Raw genomic sequence first — 21,682 nt, 5'->3', positions numbered from 1 at the left:
TCAGCTGGAGACCTGTGGCACATTTATACACAGAACCCGGGACTCCCCACCTGGGACTTTCCTTTTGGGGGACCCCCTCTTCCAGCTGCAATGGTTGCCCCAAACTCTGAGGTCTGGTTCTTCAGTCCAATAGGACTGCAGATTTCTTTCCCGTTTTAATCATCCATATGGTACAGACTGAGAATGGCCTTCAGGCTAAAAGCTGTTTTAAAAAAATATCAGGAAATTCACCAGTGCCGTTCTGTTCTTCTGCCCTTGGTTGCTATCCAGTCCCTGAAGGTGTTTGTTATGTGTGATCCAGAGTTTACAGTTGATGTCTGTGGGATGATTGGTCCAGTAGGAACTACTCAGCCATCGCTGAAAGCAGAAAGGACCCCTGGAGGAGCGGCCACTCCTGTCTCCTCCGGCCACGGGTACTTTGGTCGGGCGTTAGTCTGTTGCTTGTGGTCAGCAAGTAGTGAGACCTTTCTTCCGTCACTTACATCAGATCCAGCGGCTAAACCTTGGGACAGGGGACCACCCGGGAGTGGACTTTGAAGCATCAGGCTCTCCTCCTCCTCCTGGAGTCCCGTGTATTGAGAGGTTCTCTTCCTGGGGCTGAGACCCCATTCCCTTCCCTGGGAACCTGGCTCATGTGGGCGTTCGGCTTTGTTCTGTTTTCAGGTTAAACAGGGCCAGTCAGACCTACTTCTTCCCCATTCACCTGACGGACCAGCTGCTCCCCAGCGCCGTGTTCTATGCCACCGTGGGGCCCCTCGTGCTCTACTTCGCTCTGCACCGCCTGGTCATCGGACCCTACCTCCGGGCTCAGAAGGAGAAGTGAGTTCACGGCGCGTGGCGGGGACCCCACTGAGCCGCAGTGTGCTCAGCTTCCTCGTCCGTGGCGCGGGGGCGGGGGGGGCAGAAGCTACCCCGCAGGGCTGGCGGGGGGGCTACACGCGCTGGTCCGCCTGCGGTGCTTATTACCGCGGTGTCTGGTCCGCAGCACGTCCTCAGTAAATGTTAACTAGTTCTTGTCGCGAGTTCTTAGTAGTGCGACTGTTAACCCACATTTCCTACTTTCAGAAAGAATTAGTTTACGAAACTGTTGGGACTATAAACCGTGACCACAGAAATGACAAGTTTTCCTTCTTCTCATTCTAACCATTTCTTTTCCTGGCACTGAATTCGGGAGGACTGGGTTCTGAGTTCTTATATACAAGGCGTGTGTTAACTATAGTCTTAGAAGTCATCGAGATGTAATTTATTTTGCAGTTTCTTATAGATAAGCCATTAGCATAACATTAAATCTGAGAGGTGGTTTAGATTTGTTACTTTACAATGATCTAATTTAATAACTCGTTGAGCTTAGAGAGTCTGGGAGAAGGGCAGGACTCTCCTCTTGGGGCCGCTCTAGCCTTTGACTCATTAGAGCTCAGGGTTCTAATGCCTCAGGAGACTTCAGGCTTGGAGCAGAGAATGTGCCGGGTCAAGTCTGATGGGACAGGCGTGTGCTGCCCTGGCAAAGTACATGGATGTGTCTAAGGTAGTATGCAGTGTCCCTGTCAGAAGGGTCATGTGATGATGCCAGGCTGGTGGCATCTCCTGTGATTCTCACCTTCTCCGCTGACCCCTTTCCTGCGATTCTTGCCGTGTGGAGCCCTCCTCCCACAGTGCTGGGTTTCCCATGTGCTCTGCGGAAGAGGTCGGGGAGAGCCGTCTGGGGACAACAGGGAAGCCACACAGGTCTGGGATAAACAGATTTACTTGAGCTCGTCTTGGAAATACTGTTTAAAGTTCTAGAACGGGGAGCTCAGTAAGATCACAGGCTGTTTGCAGGCGCAGGCCCAGCCAGGGGCCCTGTTGTCTCCCTGCCGCTAACGCCGCGCTCCTCGCGTGCGGCTTCTTTTTCTCGCATTAGGGAGCTGGAGAAGCAAAGGGAAAGCACAGCCACCGACATCCTGCAGAAGAAACAAGAGGCAGAAGCTGCTGTAAGTGCTGCATCACCGTCACCCTGCAGGTCCTTTGCTCCGTGGCTTCTGGGACTGTTCTGCCTGTCGTGCAGGGCACAGGCTGCTCTCTTCGAGCCCATGCTTCTTAAGCCAGAGCTGTGGGGGGAAGCGCTTCACACCCTGTATGCTGGTCTCAGGGGCCTCGGGTCTCAGGCTTTTCTTCCCCAACAACTTCCTTGGTCATTTAGTCTTTTTTTTTGGCCGCATTGGGTCTTGGTTGCTGCGCGCCGGCTTTCTCTAGTTGCAGAGAGCGAGGGCTGCTCTTCGTTGCGGTGCACGGGCTTCTCATTGCCGTGGCTTCTCTTGTTGCAGAGCACAGGCTCTGGGCACGCAGGCTTCAGTAGTTGTGGCTCACGGGCTCAGTAGTTGTGCTTGCGGGCTCAGTAGTTGTGGTGCACGGGCTTCAGTAGTTGTGGCACACAGGCTTAGTTGCTCCGTGGCGTGTGGGATCTTCCCGGACCAGGGCTGGAACCCGTGTCGCCTGCATTGGCAGGCGGGTTCTTCACCACTGCCCCACCAGGGAAGTCCCATAAGAGGGTTTTTTTAAGTGGTAGGGATTGTCCTCTTCCTTCCCTTTGAGTGAATTGTTTTTCCATGACCTATGATAGCAGTGAGGTCCAGGAGAAACGGACAGTGGATGGGGCAGGGCTGACAGGCACTGGGCACGCAGCCGTGGCTCTCAACAGAGGTGGAGCCCAGGGAGGCCCTGAGGGTGGCATCCTTGTTCTTTGCAGGTTCAGCTGATGCAGGAATCTGTCCGAAGAATAATTGAGGCCGAAGAGTCCAGAATGGGTAAGGAGGCCTGGCCTCTTTGGGGACGGGGTGGGCGCTGGGGTCTCACAGGAGCGTGTGGTCCCTGCAGCCCGGCTGCACAGGGGGCCGCCCGCCACGGCCGCCCCACCCTGACCGGGCCCGTCCTCAGGGCTCATCATCGTCAACGCCTGGTACGGGAAATTTGTCAACGACAAGAGCAAGAAGAGCGAGAAGGTGAAGGTGATTGACGTGACTGTGCCCCTGCAGTGCCTGGTGAAGGACTCCAAGCTCATCCTCACGGAGGCCTCCAAGGTGGGGCGCTCGGGGGCCCCGGGGTTCAGGCAGGAAGGGCGTCTGGGGAAGAGGGACGGACGGCAGCCCCTCAAAGGGGCCGTTTCACTGCAGCGGAACCTCGCGTGCTGCCACACTCACTGCCGGGTGCTGCCCAGCACCCAAGTTACAGCCACACTGGAGCCTTTGATTTCATCTGTTCGCTGCCAGGTATCATTGAGCCCCTACCGTGCGCCAGGTACAGCAGCAAGCAAAGCATACCTCCTGCCCCCAGGAGCACACACTCTGCTTATGCCTTGCCTCGTTCCAGAAGGAGCGTGAGGTCGCCCGTAGCACGTTTGAGGCTCGCGGTGGGGCCCGGGGCGTGGGTGATGGAGGCGAGTTACAGCGCAGAGGAGCTCAGGCCAAAGAGCCCTCGTTCCCTGAACAGGCTGCTAGCCCCCCCACCTCGGCGGGGCTTCTGTGAAGACAGAGGTGCCGTTAGTGTGGCAGAAGGGGCCTATTGGGAGGGCGACGTCTGGGACTCAACAGGCAGCTTTTTGAAATTCTCGTTTCTTTTCCTCAAGCTCCCAAGTTTGCATCTGCTGTGGGCCGCTCCCGAGGGCAAGTCCAGGCCCTTCCACGCTGCTCCTCCAGGTGGCGGCAGACGGCAGCGCTGCTGGGCTTTAAACCACCGCCTCGAGTGAGAATCTGTCTGCTCTGTCTGCTCGTTACAGGCCGGGCTGCCTGGGTTCTATGACCCGTGTGTGGGTGAAGAGAAGAACCTGAAAGTGCTTTACCAGTTCCGAGGCGTCCTGCATCAGGTGATGGCGCTCGACAGCGAGACGCTCCGGATACCAAAGCAGTGTGAGTAAGCTGCCCCTGGCCGCCACCCGCCCTGTGCCCGGGCCCCGGGAGGCCCTCGGGGAGCTCCGAGCGAGGGGCGACAAGCGCCTTCCCCCTGTCCCCTGCCGGAGAGGCAGCAGGCTTGGGCCTCGCGACCTGCTCGGAGCCGGGAAGCGGCGCCCCGAGGGAGGGGTCAGCCCTCTCCCAGGTGGAATTAGAGTGAGCTCTGTGCTTGGAAACTGCAGCTCGGGCGGCTGCGTGGGAAGCAGACGCCGCTGCTCGTTTGTGTGCTGAACCAGGCGATTGTCAGCGGCTTGTACTCCGCTCAGCTGCGGGCCGGCAGCCTCTGGTCTGGTGATGGCCAAACCCCCGAAGTGGAAAGAAGGCGTGGAAGCAGTTTGCCTTCGGACGCCCTGAGTTTGTCTTTTCTTTACAGCTCACAGAATTGATACCGATGGATAAACTGCTTGAGAAACCAGATTTAAACGAGGCTACAAAAAAAACCTTTCCCTGGGAGTCTACAAATTTGGAAACAGGAAAAAACTTCAGACGTCAGATGTGTTTATTTTGTATTTCTGCAGAAGGTGGCACTCTATCGATTATGTGAAGGCACCCGCAGGCACCCCGCTTTCCGGGTGCTGTCGGTAGGGCTGAGGCAGCCCCACCTGGACCGGAACCACAGCACGCCCGTGTCTGTTCCCAAGGATCATGTCCTGCCAGGAAGGGCCCTGGGCCCCTGGAGCCTCCAGGTCCCTCCCCGGGTTCCTCAGCATGTGTGCCGGCTGCAACCCCCCCAGTAGCTCTTGGTCTGCCGTGAGGTACTTATGAACACCTTGCCCTCACGCACAGGACTGTGAACTACTTTTCCTGAAATCCACACTGAACGTGGAAAACGAAATGGAAGGAAGGAGTCCTCACGAGCAGAATCTCCAAATCAAGTGAGCATCTGTTCGGTCAGCTTCCTGAAAACCACCTTTTCCTGCTGAAATATCACTAAGTGAATCTGGAGAGGATTGTGTGGGTTTATAAATCTGCTTTTTATCTGAGAACAAATGGTTTTGGAAATTAGTCTCTTTTTTTCCCCTCCCAGAACTCAAGCCATTCCACTGGCACCTGGCTTGGGACAGAGGGTGGAACTCCGGGTCCCAGGAGCCACCGGTGTCCTCGCCGGAAAACGCGATGCCTCCCGCCCCGCCCCACACAGCTCAGCCCCACTAGAGCGCGGGGTTCAGGAGGAGAAGGGGACGCAGGGCTCCGGCGGGCGCCGCTCCTGCTCGCCGCCAGGAGGAGGCGCAGCTGCTCCCACGCCTGGCCAGTCCAGCTCTTCCTCGCCGGGACCCCTTTTGGGGTGTCTGCTCCCAGGACCCCCTCCTTCACTTGCCTCTTTTGTGGATGCATAGCATTTCAGGACCAGGAGCCTCCTGCACAGCCTGGCCTGTGAACAGTTACCGGAGGAGCAGAGCCCTGGCTGGTGGTGGTTCTGACAGCCTCTCCGCAGCTACTGTCAAAATCAGGCTTCACTCCTGACGTTGGTACCGGAGAAATCACTCATAACCCCCTTCCTCCACTTTTAAAAACTCAGTTCAGGTTGTCCAGTTCTGTACTATTTATCTATCTCCACTTTAAAAAGGTTTCCTGCGAGCTGCCGCTCTGAATGTACATCATGCAATAACTGTCGCGTTAGCGGAGTGCGACCTCGGCCGCAGCCTGTGTCCCTGCCCGGCGGGCGGGTCACTGTACAGGGGACACTCTCTTACCACAATAAACCTTTCCTGAAAGCCAGGGGCAGTGTTTCGGTGCGTCTGTTCGCGTCAGGAGTGAGCGAAATGAGGGATGTGCCCCCTCCTCACAAGCCTCGTGCCGCCCTTTATGCCTACGTTCAAACCATGGTTTGAACCACGGGGACCAGTTTTCTGTGTCACACATTTGCCTGAGAAACAAGAGTCCAAGTTAGGAGATCACATAGGCCAGGATTCCTGTTTTCTTTAAAGGCACCTTTTTTTTGGTAGTCAGAGCTGGTCACGCCCTGCTGGCTCTTCAACAGGAAGCAGGCAGGCAGTGTCAGAAGCAGGCAGGCACGGCAGGAGAGGGAACCTCAAGCCAGCGCTCCCTTGTTCTTAACTGAAGGAGGAAACGCGCAGCGCTTGTAGGAAGACACTTTATTACGTTGCTCACTCACACCTGGCCGGGCAGGGAGGCGCTCCCAGGACAGAAGCCAGCCTCAGCCACTTAGAGAGCCGGCCGTCCAGGCGACAGGGGGCCACTCGCTGCCTTGGAGAGTTGCCAGCGCCCTACGGCCCCCCTGGGCCCAGCTGCCCCTCAAGGAAACGCGTTTCCTCCCCGTTGGGGAGGGTCAGCCACACTGGCCCAGGATGGCTCCTCGGGCTGTGGGTTCCAAGGATGCTCGCCCAGCTTGCGCTCACGGCCCCGCCCCTCCCAGCCTGAGGCCACTACAGTTCACAATAGGTGGAACCCGGCGAATGTCAGGGCACGACTGAAAGGTCCGCCCACGGCCAGAGCCCTGAGACCACTGCCCCTCCTCCCGGCGGCTCCGCGGAGAAGGCCCATCTGGCGGGCTCAGCTCTGCTGCCCTGGCCACAGCCTGGCCTGGAGTCCGGGCTGCCCCACGCCGCAGGCACGCAGGCGACTGGACATCTTCCTCATCACCAGCCTCTGGGCCTTCAGGCGCCTGCGGAGCTTTTCATTTTCCTTTAGCGTCAGGAAGAGTTTTTTTTTCAGAGCGTCTAAGTCCAAAAGGGCGTAGCTGTGATCGGACGGCTGCGTGGGGCTGGCCGGCTGACCAGGGACCCCAGTGGCTTCCGGTCTGTGTAGCGGGACCTGAGGACAGAGGTCAGTGAGAGACAAGCAGCGGCCAGGGCGGCAGGACGCACTTCCCAAGCCCTCCCGAAGCCCAGAGCTGCCCAGTCGCAGCTAAGTTCACGGGTGAGGTCTGAATCCAGGCTACACGTCGTGGTGCTCTGGTTCAGGCACGTTTTCTTCCTTCTGTTTGAAGCAAATCCCCTCGAGCTGGGACCAGCCACGCGCTGCCTTCGCACCTGGCCCGGCCTCACCTGTGCTCCGGGGCCTCCAGCGTCCAGGGGCAGCTGCGGCGCTTCGAGCGTCGTGTCCACCTTCCTCCCTGGGCCACCCTCCCCGGCCCCCGTCTCAGGGAGGACCTGGGAAAGACAGGGCAGAGGAGGCCACTGACTGACACAGAAGCGGATCCGCCCCAGCTGTTACTTGTCTGTCCCGCCAGTGGTCCCCGCACACCACCCGGGGGCAGCCGGGGCGCCTGCAGAACAGCCAGCCGCCTCCACGGCCTGGGGTCAGACCCTTAGACACGGAGCAGAAGCCAGACGTGACCAGCTGCCACTGCTTGATATTGAACAGGAAGAAGGGCGGCACGGAAGGCTTTGGCTTTCCCTTTTCTAGGAAACGAGAGAATCCAAACCCAGCAGGCCAGCCTGGAGGGCACGTGCAGCGGCTCAGTCCGAGCGCTCGGTGACCAGCAGGGCAGACTCACCTTTCCCTTCTCAGAGGCAGCATCTCCACTCGGGCCGGCAGGGTCTGTGTTCTCCCTCACCAGCTGCAAAAGACACGGAGCTGCTGCAAACGGGCCCCGGGGTACAGGCAGGAGGTCCGCGCCCCGAGAGCCCGCGCCAGGCCTCGTGCGTCTTTGTCCTCACGCTCCGCCGGCTGAGGCTCAAGTAAACTGTGCCCTGAACCCAGCCCAGCTCTCCTCTCACCATCCCCGGCTCCCTTCCTTCTCCGAAGGTGTTCCTAATCTCGGGTCAGAGGCCCGGTGAAGCCAGGGACCTGTCTGATTTGTACGTGTTGCCCAGGGCCTGGCACCCTTCAGGCTGCACAGTAGGTGACTCAGAGTGGCAGCCTCATAGTGGGGAACATCCAGCTCAGAGCCTGCAGCCCCCAGACCTCATCAGAGCTGAGCTGGGGCCGCGGGCGCCAGAAACAACTCTCCCCACCCTAGGCACCGGAGGCGCCAAGGAGCAGGGCCACCGACGCCCCCCACCCCCCCGCCAGCTGTTAACCTGTAATCGCTGACTTCAGGGCGAGCAGTTTACCACAGATGCATGACAGTAAGCACACTGATTGAATGGGATGGGGTGTGGGGTTCCTAAACAGCGGACATAAGTTTCAGGTCAGCAAAATGAGTAAGTCCTAGAGCCCCGTGGTGCGACGCCTGTGCCTACAGTCAACGATACTGTTGTGGACTTCAAAGTGTGTTAAGAGAACAGATCTCATGTCAAGCGTTCTTACCACAAGGCAATGTGCATATAAAATGAAAGGCCTTCCATGTTTAAAAGAAAAAACCAAAGACTCGTGCATTAAGCACCTACTCGGTGCCGGGCAACGTTCTGGACATCGGCAATAAAAGCAGCGGAGCCCGCACGGAGCCTCCACTGGGGCAGGTGCTCACAGGTGCCAGAGAGAGCGAGGGGCAGGACAGGAAGGACGGCGGCGGGGGCCAGGCACTGGGAGCCTGGACTTGGGGACGGGGAGGCCGAGAGACCGGGCAAAGGGAAGATGGAGGGCAGGGCGCTCCGGGCGCGTTTGCTGGCAAGTGGCAGACGGCCGCGCCTGCCCTTCCCTGCACCCTAGAACTCAGGGTTCCCATCAGCTCCCTCCCTCTCATTCCCAATAAAAACAAACCAGCAGGGGTACCTTCGGGCCTCGTGTGTGTTCTACTGCTACTCTACCTCCCTGGCTGCAGTGGGCGCCCGGCTCGAGCCCTCCCCCCGAGACTGGGTGCACAGCAAGGGTGTACTATGATTCGCTATGATCCCCTCACAGCTTCGAGCTCCAACTGTCCTGCCGTGAGCCCTCCTGAGCCAAACCCGCACATCCTGCCCCACCAGGCACGTCCTCCTCAGCGTCCCATCGGGAAGCCAAACTCAACGTGCACAGGACCGTTTCCTCAGGGAATCTGGGACCCCCGGTCCCCGGGGGCCCAGAGCCCTGCTCTCCCGGACCACCTCCCTCTCAGCCCACCAAGGCTGCAGAGTCGGCCCGCTCCATCCCCCTCTCATCGCAGCACCCACCTTTGGCTCAGGCCACTGTGACTGCCCTCACCTGCGAGGCCACAGTGAACTCCGAACCAGCTGCCAGCCAGAGGGACCTTCCAAAGCCATGTCCCTGCCCACGGGCCTCGCCCAAAAACCTACCACCTGTCCACGCCCGTCACCCACTGGCCCCGGCGCCCTCCAACCAGCCTGAGCCGCTGCTGCTGCCGCTGAGTGCACCCAAATCCCCGCCACCCCGCCAAGCCTCTGCCCCGCTGTGCCCGTCCCCACCAGCGCTCCGGACAGGGCTCCGAGCTGGCGCGGAGCAGCCACAGGAGGACCTTAACGGGGACCTGGCGGGTGGCAGGTCCTCGGCCACAGGCCCCCGAGCCCGGGCTGGCAACGAGCAAGAGGCGGACGAGGTCTGAGTGCAGCGCGGCCAGGAAGGTCTCCGCCGCCCTCGAGCCCACGGAAGGACGGAGCTCTCGGCACCCTCGCCCATCAGCTGCTTCCACGGCATCTGTCGTGAAGCGTGACTTATTTTCAAAGCAGCTTTAAATTGCGAATTCCCTAAAGCGCAGGGCAGGGCCTGCTGGGCTCCAGACGCCGAGGCCTGCCAGCGCTGCCCTGGCTGCAGTCCTCGGCCTCTGCTGTCCCCGCAAACGCCACCTGTGCCCTGCGCCCAACCCACCGCCAGGGCCCCGCGGGCCGCGCGCACCTGTGGGGGGCCCTGGAAGGCGAACACCGTGGGCACCGCGTTGTGCTTCAGGTTCTTTGCGGTTCCCAAAGGCGCTGAAGCACTCGGGCCGGAAGTGCTCGGAGCAGATGACCGTGTGCTGCTTGGGCTCGAAGTCGCCCCGGCCGATGTTCAGCACCCATTCCTTCAGCAGCTCCGGGCGGCTGAACGGGAACCTGGGGGCACAGCAAGGAGGCGCGAGGGATTCGCGGCACTGAACGCAGCGGCACTTCAGGGTCCCAGGGGCCTTTCACATCCCCACACGGCACTTTACTGGACAGCCTGCAAACGTCAGTAGCCTCGTTCTGTTAAACCACATCTACTCTGCCGTCGTGGCTGTAGGCGGCATCCTGAGACCGTGAACGTGGCCAAAGAGCCCAAGCAACCTGCTCCCCGAGCCACATCTGCCAGGCAGGCCACCAGGTGGGCCTCCATTCCGGCTCCGGTGCTGGGGAAGCAGGAGTGGGAGAGACAGCCCCCCCCTCACGGAGCCTACATTCTAGAACAGGGAGACAGCCGGTCCACCAGACAGACACGGACCGTGCAGGAAGAAACAGTAGGACGTGGGGCAGGCCACCTGAGAGGTGACATCGGAGCAGAGGCTGCAGGAAGTGGGACAGAGAGCCATGAGGTATCTGGGGGAGGAGCAAGCACGAAGGCCCCGCAGGCGCGAGGGGGCTGCGGGCCTCGCCTCGGGCAGGAGGGCTTTCCCAGAGGCTCTGGCAAGAGGGTGGCAGGTGAGTCCGCCTTGGCTGTTGTAGGAGGGCCCCAGGTGGCTGGGATCAGGGTGTCAGCAGGAGGGGGTGATGAGCAGGCAGACCTGGGATGTACTGTGAAAACCAGGCAGTAAGGTTTGCCTGTGGGCCGTGCAGCAGAGGAGGGAGTTTCATGTACTAAGACTGCAGGGGAGTGCGAGGGGCAGCTCTGGGGGTCAGCAGCTTGGTTTTCTATGTCAGATGTTAAATTTGAGGTGCATTTTACATGTCTGAATGCTGAACGAGTGGCAGGTGGGCATGCGTGTCTGGAGATGTCACTGTGGGCCCGTGCCCAGGTAAGGGTGGCAGAGCCATGAGCCTGAGATGGGCACCCTGGGGAGCGAGCATGGACAGGGACAAGGCAGGGGCATGGCCCGAGCCCTGAAGTGCTCCAGCGTCTGTCTGGTGTTGGAAATGAGCAGGATCCAGCCAAGGGGACTCAGAAGGCACACTGTGACAAAGAAAGAGGCCGAGAGGTGTCCTAGAAGCCAGGTGGGAGGGGGTCTCAAGGCGTCAGCAGTCAGTTGTGTCACAGGCTGCAGAGAGATCAAGTCAGATGAGGATACGCCACTGCACGTGGCATCGTAAGGGCCACTGGGGACACGACAGAGCTCATTTGTGGGAATGGTGGGGGTGAGAGTGACTGAACGGGAGAAAACCAGAGGCAAGGCCACCCCCAGGTACATACCCGACTGACACCTATGGATACAGGTGCTGGAAGGCAAGACCCAGCAACAATGCTCAGAGCCATGTGCCCGTAACAGCCAAAGAAGGGAGGCACCCAAATGCCCTTCAACTATAGAACAAGTCAATTCTGGTAAACACCTTCCTAAAACACTATGCAGCAATGAAAAGGATGAGCTGCTTGCTGCCAGCAACGTGGAGGGCTCACAGGCACAATGTAAGCAAAGCACAGGAAAAAGTACCGCCTGTGATTCCATTCAGTGAGGTTCCAGACAGGCCAAAGCAGTCCGCCTTACCCTTGGGCACTGGGAGGAAGAGGGGCTGGAAGGGGGAGCGGTCGGGGTCTCCTGGGGGCTGTGATGTTCTAAATTCACGGCAGTCACACGGGCTGTTCGCTTTGTTAAACTGGCTGGGCTGTGTGCTCATGATTTGTGCACTTTTCCGTCTGTGTGTTACATCTCAAGAGACACATTCACTTCGAAAAAGAAAACCCTTAATAGGAGGAGAGGAAGTGGAGACTGGAGAGCGGCAGCCCTTTGGAGTCCCGCTCTGAACAGGGCAGAGGAAGGCGCCGTGGCTGGAACCTAAAAGAAAGCGTGCGACACTCGACCGATGGGCAGGCGGCCGTTCACTCGGCCGGTCCGGCATGCGGGGCGCGAAGGGACTGACTCCAAAAGCTCCGCCGTCCTCCCGGGGCTCCCGCAGAGCCCTAGGTCCCGGCCCCGCGCGCCCCCCCGCTGGAACGTACTCATTCCTCCTCCCCACCCTTCCTTCCCGGCATGAGGCCCGGAGATGTGAGCACCGCACACCTGAGATACGTCAGCATCGCTCATCACGCAGCAAATACTGAACACCTACTACGTTCCGGGCAGCATCTGAGAACGAGATACAGTCCCCGGGCCGCGGAGGGGACGCACACCAAGTAACCGCAAGGGCGCAGCGCTGAGCGCGCCCCAGGCCCGCCACGGCCTCCCCCGCGCGCGGCTCCCCGGACCTGCGGGAGGCTGTGCGCCGGAGGGCAGGTTACTCAGCCTCCCCGACCTCTCCCCGCGCGCCCAGGCGGCCGAGGCGGGGCCGGGCTTCCCGGGCTGGGACCATCGCCGGTCCCCGGGCCGCCGCCCCTCTGCGAAGGGCTTGGCCGCACGCCCTCGGGCCGCCCAGGGACCGGGCAGCGGCCCCGGCGTCCCCACCCCCCGCGCGCCAGGCCTGGGGCTCCGGCGGGGGCCGCGGCAGCCGGCCCGGGCGAGGCGAGCCCTCGCGCCCCCCCGGCGCCCCACCCCTCACCGGTGGAAGGTGAGCTGCTTCCTGCGATTGCTGTAGCGGTTGCAGCACTGCCGGGCCGCGCACGACTTTGGCATCTCCAGACAGTAGGCCCGACTGCCCCTAACAAAGATGGCGGCGGCGGGGCTTGAGGGAGGGGCAGGGACACCAGGAGGGGCGGGGTCATGGGACGGGGCGGGACTGGCTTGTGGAGGTGGAGCGAACGGGGCGCGGCCAGCAGGAGAGGAGGGGCCTGCGGGAGGGGGCGGGGCCAGCAAGGAGGCTGGCAAGTGAAGGCGAGCCGGGCTCTGCTCCGCGGCCAGCATCTCGCGCAGTGCCCGCGACCCCGCGTCAAGGGGTGCTTCTGGGCCCAACTCAGGCCCAACACCCCCAACTGGGCTGGCCGGTGCAGGTTTCACCCCGGTTCGCTGAAGCCCGTCACCTTCACCTCCTTGCTTTGGAGCCTCACACCCACCCACAGTCTTGGACAAGGCTCACCACCCACTTGGGCCACTATTTCAAGATTTTAAGAGGTGTTGATTCACACATTTGGCAGCTCCAACGTCACAGGAGGAAGTACTAGCTGACCACTAGCTGGTACCAGATTAGTTAGGCAGACACAGCTGATTGACAGAACAGGCTCAGCCACTTGGGACCCCCAAATGTAAAGGGCAGAAGGAGCACCCGGGGCGGGGGGGCGGGGGATATGCTAATCCCGCTTGCAGAACCTGAGGAGGCGGCAGCTTTTACAATGCAGTGGTAACCACTCACTGGGATTTAAGCTAATGCACAATGGGATGAAGAAACTGTGAAAGCTACTCCTGTCATTCCTACTGCCGTTTGTTTCTGGAGAATTTACTAGAAAAGTATATTAAGGGCTGTGAGCATTTTCCATCCTGTTAAACCAAACTCAGACTCTGACTTCCCAAGTCTTCACTTCCCTAATCATGGTTTGGGGGTGGTGATGAACAGTCTTTCAACAGAAACAGCTGAAGCTAGACATGAACCTCAAAGTAGCAATATATTTATTTACAAAATATACAGTTTCACAGAAAACAGCTTCGCTTTATACACATAAGCTTTATAATTACGCAGAACCATGTAAACGATGTTAAGTGTCTGGCCTGGCCAAAGCCAACGGGAGGGGCCTACTTTTGGGGTGACAACTTTCCCTCCCCCTACTCCATTAGCCTCCAACCAGGAGCCCCCTAGATGGGCCGTATCTAATTTGCATAATGCTGATTGCAGCTGCCCAGCTCACTCTAACAGAAAAACAAGGTGTCTTGACTTCTAGACACCAGCCACAGGGGTAAACCTGTCAAAGAACAGAAAGGAAATGAAGGAAACAGAAATGGAGATGAATATCAAATGCCTTCCAGAGGCGTCACCAGAATTGAATCTTCTACGAGCAATACGGCAATTGCCAGGGTTGGCAGTTCCACTCTAAAATCACACCTATTCTTAAACACATTTTCAAAACTTTGCAGAGTTTTGTTTTTTTCTTTAAAGAGAGAAACACTTTGAAACTTTGGCTACTCTCATGGTGAAGACACGGGACAGGCAATGTCATGGGGCAGATCTTTGGCAAATTCCTCTCCAGCTTTTCCTGGACGTTTTGCCCTAGTCAGAGCCAGACAGTTGTCTGAGGAGAAGGTTGTTTCTAAGCCACCTTCTTACTATTTTTCTCTACAGCAGAACTTCTCCCTTGGGGATCTACACAATAAAATGGGTTTCAGAAACTATCTCTCTCTATTTTTGTGTTAATAGAAGCAACAGAATTAAAAATAAAACAAAAAGGCAGTTGGCTGGTCAACCATGAAAGATACTAGGACAAAATATAGGCTCTGATTAGCCAGTTACAGTTCAACCCCCCTGGTGCTTCAGTGTGAGAATGTGGACCAAGTTCACCTGGTGGCCCTGCACAAGGGGACCACGTGGAGAAGCCCCCAGCAGAGAGGCTGAGGGTCCTTTTTTTTTTTTTTCTTTTTTTTTTTTTCCTACTTCCTTTTTTGAGAGTCCATCTAGATGTAAATAAATATGACTGACTCGGGCATCCTTCCTTTTCACGCTTTATAAGAAACAATGTTTATGAAACATACCCATCCGATTTATAAAAAAACTTTTTTTTTTTAACAAAAAAAAAAAACATTTTTGAGAACAAGTATTTGAACTGCTAAAGAGCAATGTCAACTTCAGAGAAAGCTGAAGCCTCCCTGTCCCTCGAGCCCCAGAACCACCAGTGTCCGGACCACACTGCCCTCAAGCAAAGGGCCTGCAGGGGCTCCAAACTCCCAGGCTTCTCCAGAGCTGGCCTGCACAGGGGTCTCCCCAGTCCAGGGTCCTAGTTTAGACCTAAGGAACTCTGCACAGTTCGTTGGTACATTCCTGGAGACCGATGTTACAATATCACTCACTCACCACTTCAAACCAAAAGAAAGGCTTCAGAAGTCCTAAACCTTGCCCCATGCAACCAACAGGCCAGCCTGTATGAGGGGCATACTAAGAAAAACCCATGGGAGAGGCCTTCCTCCCAATTTTCCCTTACCCCACTACGTAGAGGAACATGGTTCCCCAGTGACTGCCTAACCTTTAATGCTGCTACTAGAAAAAAGTGAGGGAGAGAGACAAGGAGAGAATCCGAGTGCCCCCTCGCTTGAAAACAGCTTGCTGGGCACCCCCAAGGCCCTCAGAAGCCAACTGGAGAGAAAGGGAACCCAGGCAGAAGCATACCAATACTTTTGGCTATTTCGTGCAAAAAGACAGATTTTTTTTTTACATCGTGCAAAACAGGAAACTGAGTTATGAACACCGGGCCACCTTGACAGCTCCCCGAACCGAACCCCCTTTCCACAGAGAAGCAGCTGCATACTGTCCCTTTTAACAAACAGAAGGAAACCTGGGGGGTCACTATCTAGCCCACCCCCAGGCTCCTCTCAGGGTGAGACCAGAGGACTCCAACGGGCAGCCCCAAGGCAGGGGAGAGGGCGGACCACTAAGGGAGGGGCAGCTTTGATGGTTGCTGTACAGACGCCTATGATAAAAGACTTACACTCGAGAAGAAGCTTACAGGTATGGCTGTTCATAAACAGGCCAGGGAAACTGAACATCTCCTCTCGCCAACACGGCGGAAGCAGGAGTAACAGCTAGCACTTGTTCCAATTGGCGGGAGTTTGTTAACAATGAGAGTAAGAATTCACAACTACCACGTACCCTCATCTTCAGCTGGACCAAACCCACTGCGCTTGGGTGTGTAGTCCACCTCCACTGCAGAGAACACAGCTCTAGCAGCAGCTTTGGCCAACGAGGATTTTATTCAGTCACTGGCTATGTACAGTTTATACCTTGGACAGCTGGTCCTTTCGCTTAGGCACCTGAATGGCAGGGGTCTGCCCGCACCAGAGCTGAGAGTTCTGTGCTCAACTAAGACCAGGGCCAGCAGGGCCCATCGTCCCTTCCGATTCCTCGCCCACAGTCTGCTTGCTCTCCAGCAGTCCAGTCCAGAAACAGCTTCTCGGGAGCCCATTCGGGACCGGTTGGAACGGCGGATGTCAAACTTGGAGTCCGGCACTTTTGGCAGAACAAACACTTCCGGAACGTTGGACTTCCGGATTTTCGCACAGGACAGGTGAATCCAGGTATGGCACTCATTACACTCTATCATGGGGCGGCCAGCAAATGGCTTCATGCAGAAGCAGGTGACGAGGTCCCAGGAGTCGTCGTCTGAAAGGAGAGAACCACATAAGAAGAGGGAAAAAACTTCTCACAACCCCTCTCCGTCAGGAAAGCCGCTCTCCAATAGGACAGAGCAGCTGGGCTGCGGTGAAACCGATTTCAAGTTTCACTTAAAAGGCGATACTTCCCTCTTAAAATGCAGCAAATGCACAAAAAGCGCACTGAAACACGTGGCACCAGGAATTACCTGCGAGGTGTTTACTTACGAGCTGCGTTATTTTTACATTTCGAGGTCTGTTCTGGAATCTCAGCTGTCCTCAGCTGCGATCACACCCTTCCTAAACAACTCGGCATCCACTTTCTTGCACCTTTTCCCCTGAAGGTGGTAGGGCACGCTCCATCTGTCACACTCCAAGGAAGGGAACCGCGCTGAGACCCCTCTTACCATCCCACTCGTCTGACCACCCGCCCGTGGCACGCCCGTCCTTCAGGGGCCACTCACCTGAATCCCACCATGATGTCCTCATCGTGCCGGTGCTGTCCTCATCCCGGAACACCACCTGCTTGCCCTGCCGGACGATAGTCCGTTTGCCTTCAGTCTTTATCTCTTTGACCTGATCCGGTGAAGACCGTGGCACAAGATCCACTGGAAGGAGTGTCGGAGTCCCAGCCCGAACAAGGGTCGCCGGGGGCCTGGGGGATATCCTGCAGGGTAGGGCTCGTGGGGGTCTCTGCATATGGGTCAGGCAGCTTCCAGCTGCAGCAAACCCCCCATGTAGCCCTCCTTCCCGGGCAACGTCACTGTCCCTTCGCTTCCTCTTCTTCTTCTTCTTCAGCTTGTCGGTCTTCTTTCTGTCCAGCAGGAAATTACTGGGCTTGGCTCGCTGCAGGAGGGTGGGCTGCAGGTGGCCAAAGCAGCGGTCAGAGACTGGCAAGGGCACGGTGGACGAGATGTCGCTGAAACCAGCCTCCCAGCCATCACTGTCAATGGTACCAGCAGTGCTATTAGCAGGGCTGGGGCTGCTCCTCAAAGGGAGTTCCTGAAAGGACAGAGACAAAGGTGGTGGGTTCTGATTATCCCAAACAGCCCCCCAGCACCAAGAGCTGGCCCAGAGCAGAGCTCCCCAGGGCCCCGGCCAGGTCGGGCTGCAAACGTGGGAGATGCACAAGCTGGAGCTTCCCAGCTCTCACCAGCATTATTACTTTAGGAACAGTATCATTAGTTCTTTAGTGTGACCTTCCAGCTAGAACATGAACCCACAAGGAGGACCCTCCAGCCCTTGCTCAACCCTCCCCCCTGCCCAAGTCAGGAACTTAGTTGATACTCAATACGTATCTGTGGAAGGAGTGCTGAAGACGCCCTCACATTATCTTTCCTGATTGTACAATCTCCCCTCAATTTGTCCTCCCAAAGGATGTACTTTTTAAATTAAGTGAATGTAAAATAATTGTGAGGATTTTCAGACATCTCAAAATATTGCAAAGTCAAAATAGGTAATTACTGCCCCAAAGCAGTGAGTTCAACTCTATGGTTCCTTCAGATCAGTCAAGCACTTTTATTTGCAAATAGTGGCGACGTTCTGCATGGCACGATGCAAGCATTATCTACCTAGCTGGTGGCAGAAACAATAAGCCAGTGCTGGGTTTGGCCTCCCAGAAATACTGGATTCCTTTCTCTTTAGCCTTACATAATATGAACGAAGCCCCTGAAGTTTGCGTACCATGGCAGCGCTGGTCCACAGTTCTGCCCATTTCTCATCAAGAAAAGAAAAATGCCTTCATTCACATGGGATTTTGGCCACGAGTTCCTGAAGATTCTGCAATGTGGTGTGCATAGCAACCGGGAAGCCCCCCACCAGGCAGGGCAGGGTGGACTGGGCCTTACCATCTGATCAGCTTGAACCCCAGGCTCCACCACCGATTAGCCTGTGACCCAGGATAAGGAGTTCCCTCTCTGTGCCCCAGTGTCCTCATCTTTAAAATGGAGATACATAGGGAATTCCCTGGCGGTCCAGTGGTTAGCACTCGGCACTTTCATTGCCGGGGCCCGGGTTCAATCCTGGGTCCGGGGAACTATGATCCCACAAGCCACACAGCGCAGTGCAGCCAAAATAAACAAACAACAAATAAAATAAAACGGAGATAAATAATAGCTCCTACCGCGTATCACTGCAACGGCCAAAAACGAGCACCTGGCCGTAGTAAGCCCCTGATAAGTATGGGCCGTTAACAGCAGGCAGATATCAAAAACATTATTTGTAAGCAAACTTTGAAAGTTTATCAAACTGTTTCAAGACAAGCCTGCACCACTTCCCAGGCTGGTCCAACTTTGTAAGATAGATTTCTGCCCGACTATTGACTCAAGTCGTCCCAGGGAACCCCTTCCAGAGCCACCACCTTGTCAAACGCTCTGGTTTTGCTGCCGGCAAGAAATCAAAAGTGCTGAAAATTACCTCCTTTGGATAAGGGATGTAGCCTGCATAGGCCAAGACAAAGGTGCAGAACTTGTTGAAATCCTCCACGGTCCTGCGCCTCTTGGAACTGGGGGAGTACTCCTGTTAACAAGCGAGGAAAGAGAGGGCGTTTGAAAGCAGACACGTACAGGTGGGGTCGCAGAAACAAAACTAGGCAAGCTGGGGATTTTAGGAGCTGCCAGTCACAAACACACTCTAGATTTACAGACACTCTAGAACAAGATAAGGGAAGTTTGGGTCAAGAAATAACACTGTTTTCAGAAGCTGAAAGAGGGGGTATTATGATGTTATGCCAAGAATACTGGGAAACGGGTTAGGAGATAAAAACGTGCACAAAAGTCTATTTCTTAGCAGTCATGTGGAGCTTTTTTTTGACATTATCTGTTAGTTTCTACAGGCCTATCAAGAGCCTTTTTTGCCACAAATTTTCCACTTTGAAAATAAGCTCCTGCTGCAGCTGTAACTAAAGTCTTTTAAGTGACTTCAAAAGTCAACTACTCCGTAACATTCAGAACTCAGACCTGGGACCCTGGACCTGAATCTCGCCTGACCCCTCCCCAGCCAGGGCTGCGGGAGGACCCCTTCCTCCTACCACGCTCTCTCCTCCTGACGACACTTCCCCGGATGGTCCCTCCACTGCTTCAACATCCGGGGGCCAGGCACCCAAATAAATATTTCCCAACTCAGAGAATAAACCAGAAACAATCCTGCTACTACCATTTGCACGCTAAAGATGAAATACTAGAAGTTTTGACTTGTGTGTCCCATCCCCATTCAATCAAGAAACGCCCTCGACAAGAACAGATTTCCTCCAGAGGAAGAGAGGAGCTCCAGAAGAAAAAGCTCTTATTTGCTCCTAAGCAAAGCAACTGTGTTTCACTTCGGTTCATTCGACTAGCGCACTTAGTTTTTCTGCAAGCATTTCATCACCCACCCCAAGCCCATCCCTAGGAGCTCGGCTAACACCTCCAGAGCCTAAGGGCCCGCTCCACGGTAGAGTGAAAGTGGGGGAGGAAATGAGGCGGTGGGCTCCTGGACCCGCCCCAGCCCAGCGCGCCCGGAAAACTGCGCGGCCCAAGCCTGCCACCCGCAGGTCTCCTTCCAAGGGCTACACTTCTTTTGATTTTCTCAACTCGGTGCTAGCAAACCACTTCTGACCCCACCCCTCGGCCGCCCGTACCCTGAGGGCCGCGCAGGTCAGCGGAGCGCCGAAGTCCGCGCGGTGCCCAGCCCTTCCTGCGAGGGGGAGAGCCTGCCCCCTCCCCGGGAAGAATTGACCGCCCTCCCTCCGGCCGGGTGGGAGGGCCGCGGCCCTCAAACTCTCGGGGAGAAGTTTTATTTCGGCGGGGAACGTGCTGAAGTGGGTCAGCAGCCGGGACGGACGCAGAGTGGGAGGCGGCGGGGGCCTCGGGCCTGGGGCGGGGAAGCCGCGCCGCCCCTTACCGCGCCCGCTGCCCTGGCCCCGCCGCCTGTAGGAAAAGCAGATGGCGATGCGGCCCCCTCCCCGCCCTCCCGCGGAAGCCGCCCCCAGCCGACACTCGGCCCCGGAAGGTGCGGGGCCCATCCCGCGGGGGAGGGGGCGCGAGTAGCCGGGCACGATTCGGGCTCCGGTACTGGCAGGCCCCGCGAGCCCCCGAGGCGGCAGCGCGGCGGACTAGCCCGACCGGCGCCGCCTCCCCTCCCCCACCCGCCCGCGGCCAGACCCGCACCCCGGACTCGGCGGGCCTCGGAAGGGGGAAGGGGAGGGGACCGCGGCGGGGCGGGGGTCGGCCGGGAGAACCGAGGGCCGATCCCCGGAAGGAGGGGGAGCTGGGGTGGGGCCAGTCAAGCTCGGGGGAAGGGGCCCCGCAGGGGGACTCGAGCGTGCCCGGGGTGGGAGCAAGGCTCGGGCCGCCGCGGGGGTGGGGACCCCGAAGGACGAGCCTCCCCCACCCCAGCCGGAGGGGGCGGGGGCCGAGCGGGAATTAGGGGGCGGGGCGCGGGCCACGGGGCCCGGGGGATTAGGGGAGAAGGCGGGGGCGCGCGGAACGGAGTCCCCGTCCGAGGGGGCCGCGAGCCCCTCCGGGAGGGGGTGGGGGATTCCTCCGACAAGCGGAAGCGCGGGGCGGAGGCAGCTCGGACTGACTCCCCGGGGGCGGGGAAAGGGTAAGCCAGGCCGGCGGGGAGGGGCCGGGGGCGCAGACAGGTCCCCGGGCTACGCGAGGCCGGGAGGGGTGGTCGCGGCAACCTGAGGGAAGCGGCGCCGGGAGGACGCGGACACCCGCGGAAGGGACACCAAGGAGAGGGCGGGCGGGGAAGACCGGGCGCGGGCCCGAGTGGGGGGCGGGGTTGGGCACCCGGGGGGCGACGAAGGATAGCTGGGGGAGGGGAGGGCGGCGCTCGGCCGGCGGGGGTCCGGCTCCGGGAGCATAGGATCGGGGTGGAGGCGGTTAGGGGCTATCGGGACGCAGCTCTCACTCACCTCCGGGTGGAAAGCGGCGGCGCAGGAGTCGGAGTCCATGTTCAGGGTGGGGGGCGGCGACAGCGGCAGTGCAGGGGCCGAGCTGCGGGCGCCGGGCCGCGGGGCCGCTCGGGGCCGGGGGCTCCGGCGGCCGCGTAGGGCGAGGGCGGACTCGGGAGGGGTCGCCCCGACTGGAGATGATGAGGGGCTCGGTGTGTCGCGTCCCGGGCACTGTACTCTCGGGCCGGCGGCTCCACAGCCGAGCAGAGTTGTCGATGCAGCTCCCGCGACCAGCGCGACTGGAGAGGCGGGAGAGTCGATGCGGAGGGGGCGGCGGCGGCGGCGAGCGGGAACCCGACCGGCTCCCCGACCTGACGCCCAGTTCGGCTCGTGTCTCCGGAGGGAGGGCGGAGCCGCGAGGACTGTCGGGAAATGTAGTCTGGGGGGTGACGTGAAACCGACGGTGAGGGGGCGTGGCGCGGGAGCGGGAGCAGGGCATTGTGGGAGTCGTAGTCCCCCGTTCCGCGGCTGAGGCGCACAAAGGTCCCCTCGAGGACTCCAACCCCCAGAGAGCCCCGCGGCGGCTGCCCGGTCTACGGAGGCGGTGGCTCCGGGACCTGAGACCTCCGGAGCGGGGGAGGTGCGGGGGCTCGGGCCGGCTCGGCGATGGGGGAGGGGCGGCGCGAGCGGTAGCGCCTCGGTCTCCGAGGGGGCGGGGGAGGTCAGGGGTCGCCCCGGCGAATGGAGGAGGGGCTGACGGCCTTGGTAGCGACGGGCGGC

General features: G+C 58.6%; 3 protein-coding genes across 6 annotated transcripts in view; 1 reads left to right on the top strand and 2 right to left on the bottom strand.

The window, feature by feature from the left end:
• The window catches only part of DNAJC11 (DnaJ heat shock protein family (Hsp40) member C11), a 97,587-nt gene extending 91,942 nt beyond the window's left edge, over positions 1–5,645 (top strand). For 3 of the 4 annotated variants that reach the window (XM_032628616.1, XM_032628624.1, XM_032628634.1), the window contains 6 exons: positions 664–819; positions 1,901–1,970; positions 2,726–2,783; positions 2,914–3,056; positions 3,752–3,881; positions 4,297–5,645. In XM_032628616.1, the coding sequence (XP_032484507.1) occupies positions 664–819; positions 1,901–1,970; positions 2,726–2,783; positions 2,914–3,056; positions 3,752–3,881; positions 4,297–4,322 (583 nt within the window). In that variant the 3' untranslated portion in view covers positions 4,323–5,645. Of the gene's footprint in view, positions 1–663; positions 820–1,900; positions 1,971–2,725; positions 2,784–2,913; positions 3,882–4,296 lie in introns of all 4 variants that reach the window. The other variant, XR_004349396.1, reaches the window with a different exon arrangement.
• Positions 5,646–6,002: 357 nt separating this feature from the next.
• On the bottom strand, positions 6,003–12,456 carry THAP3 (THAP domain containing 3). The gene is given in 6 exon segments (XM_032628647.1): positions 6,003–6,698; positions 6,932–7,036; positions 7,384–7,446; positions 9,600–9,656; positions 9,658–9,793; positions 12,341–12,456. Coding segments are annotated over 6 exon segments (696 nt in total). The 5' UTR covers positions 12,415–12,456; the 3' UTR covers positions 6,003–6,437.
• Positions 12,457–13,318: 862 nt separating this feature from the next.
• On the bottom strand, positions 13,319–21,321 carry PHF13 (PHD finger protein 13). Its single transcript, XM_032609570.1, is given in 7 exon segments — positions 13,319–16,036; positions 16,491–16,614; positions 16,616–16,732; positions 16,734–16,781; positions 16,783–17,028; positions 18,442–18,543; positions 20,924–21,321. Coding segments are annotated over 7 exon segments (1,083 nt in total). The 5' UTR covers positions 20,963–21,321; the 3' UTR covers positions 13,319–15,629.
• Between the last annotated feature and the right edge of the window lie 361 nt (positions 21,322–21,682).

This window comes from Phocoena sinus, chromosome 1, assembly GCF_008692025.1.
Source record: "Phocoena sinus isolate mPhoSin1 chromosome 1, mPhoSin1.pri, whole genome shotgun sequence".
NCBI classification, from domain to species: domain Eukaryota; kingdom Metazoa; phylum Chordata; class Mammalia; order Artiodactyla; family Phocoenidae; genus Phocoena; species Phocoena sinus.
This window is presented reverse-complemented; position numbering and strand designations above follow the sequence as displayed.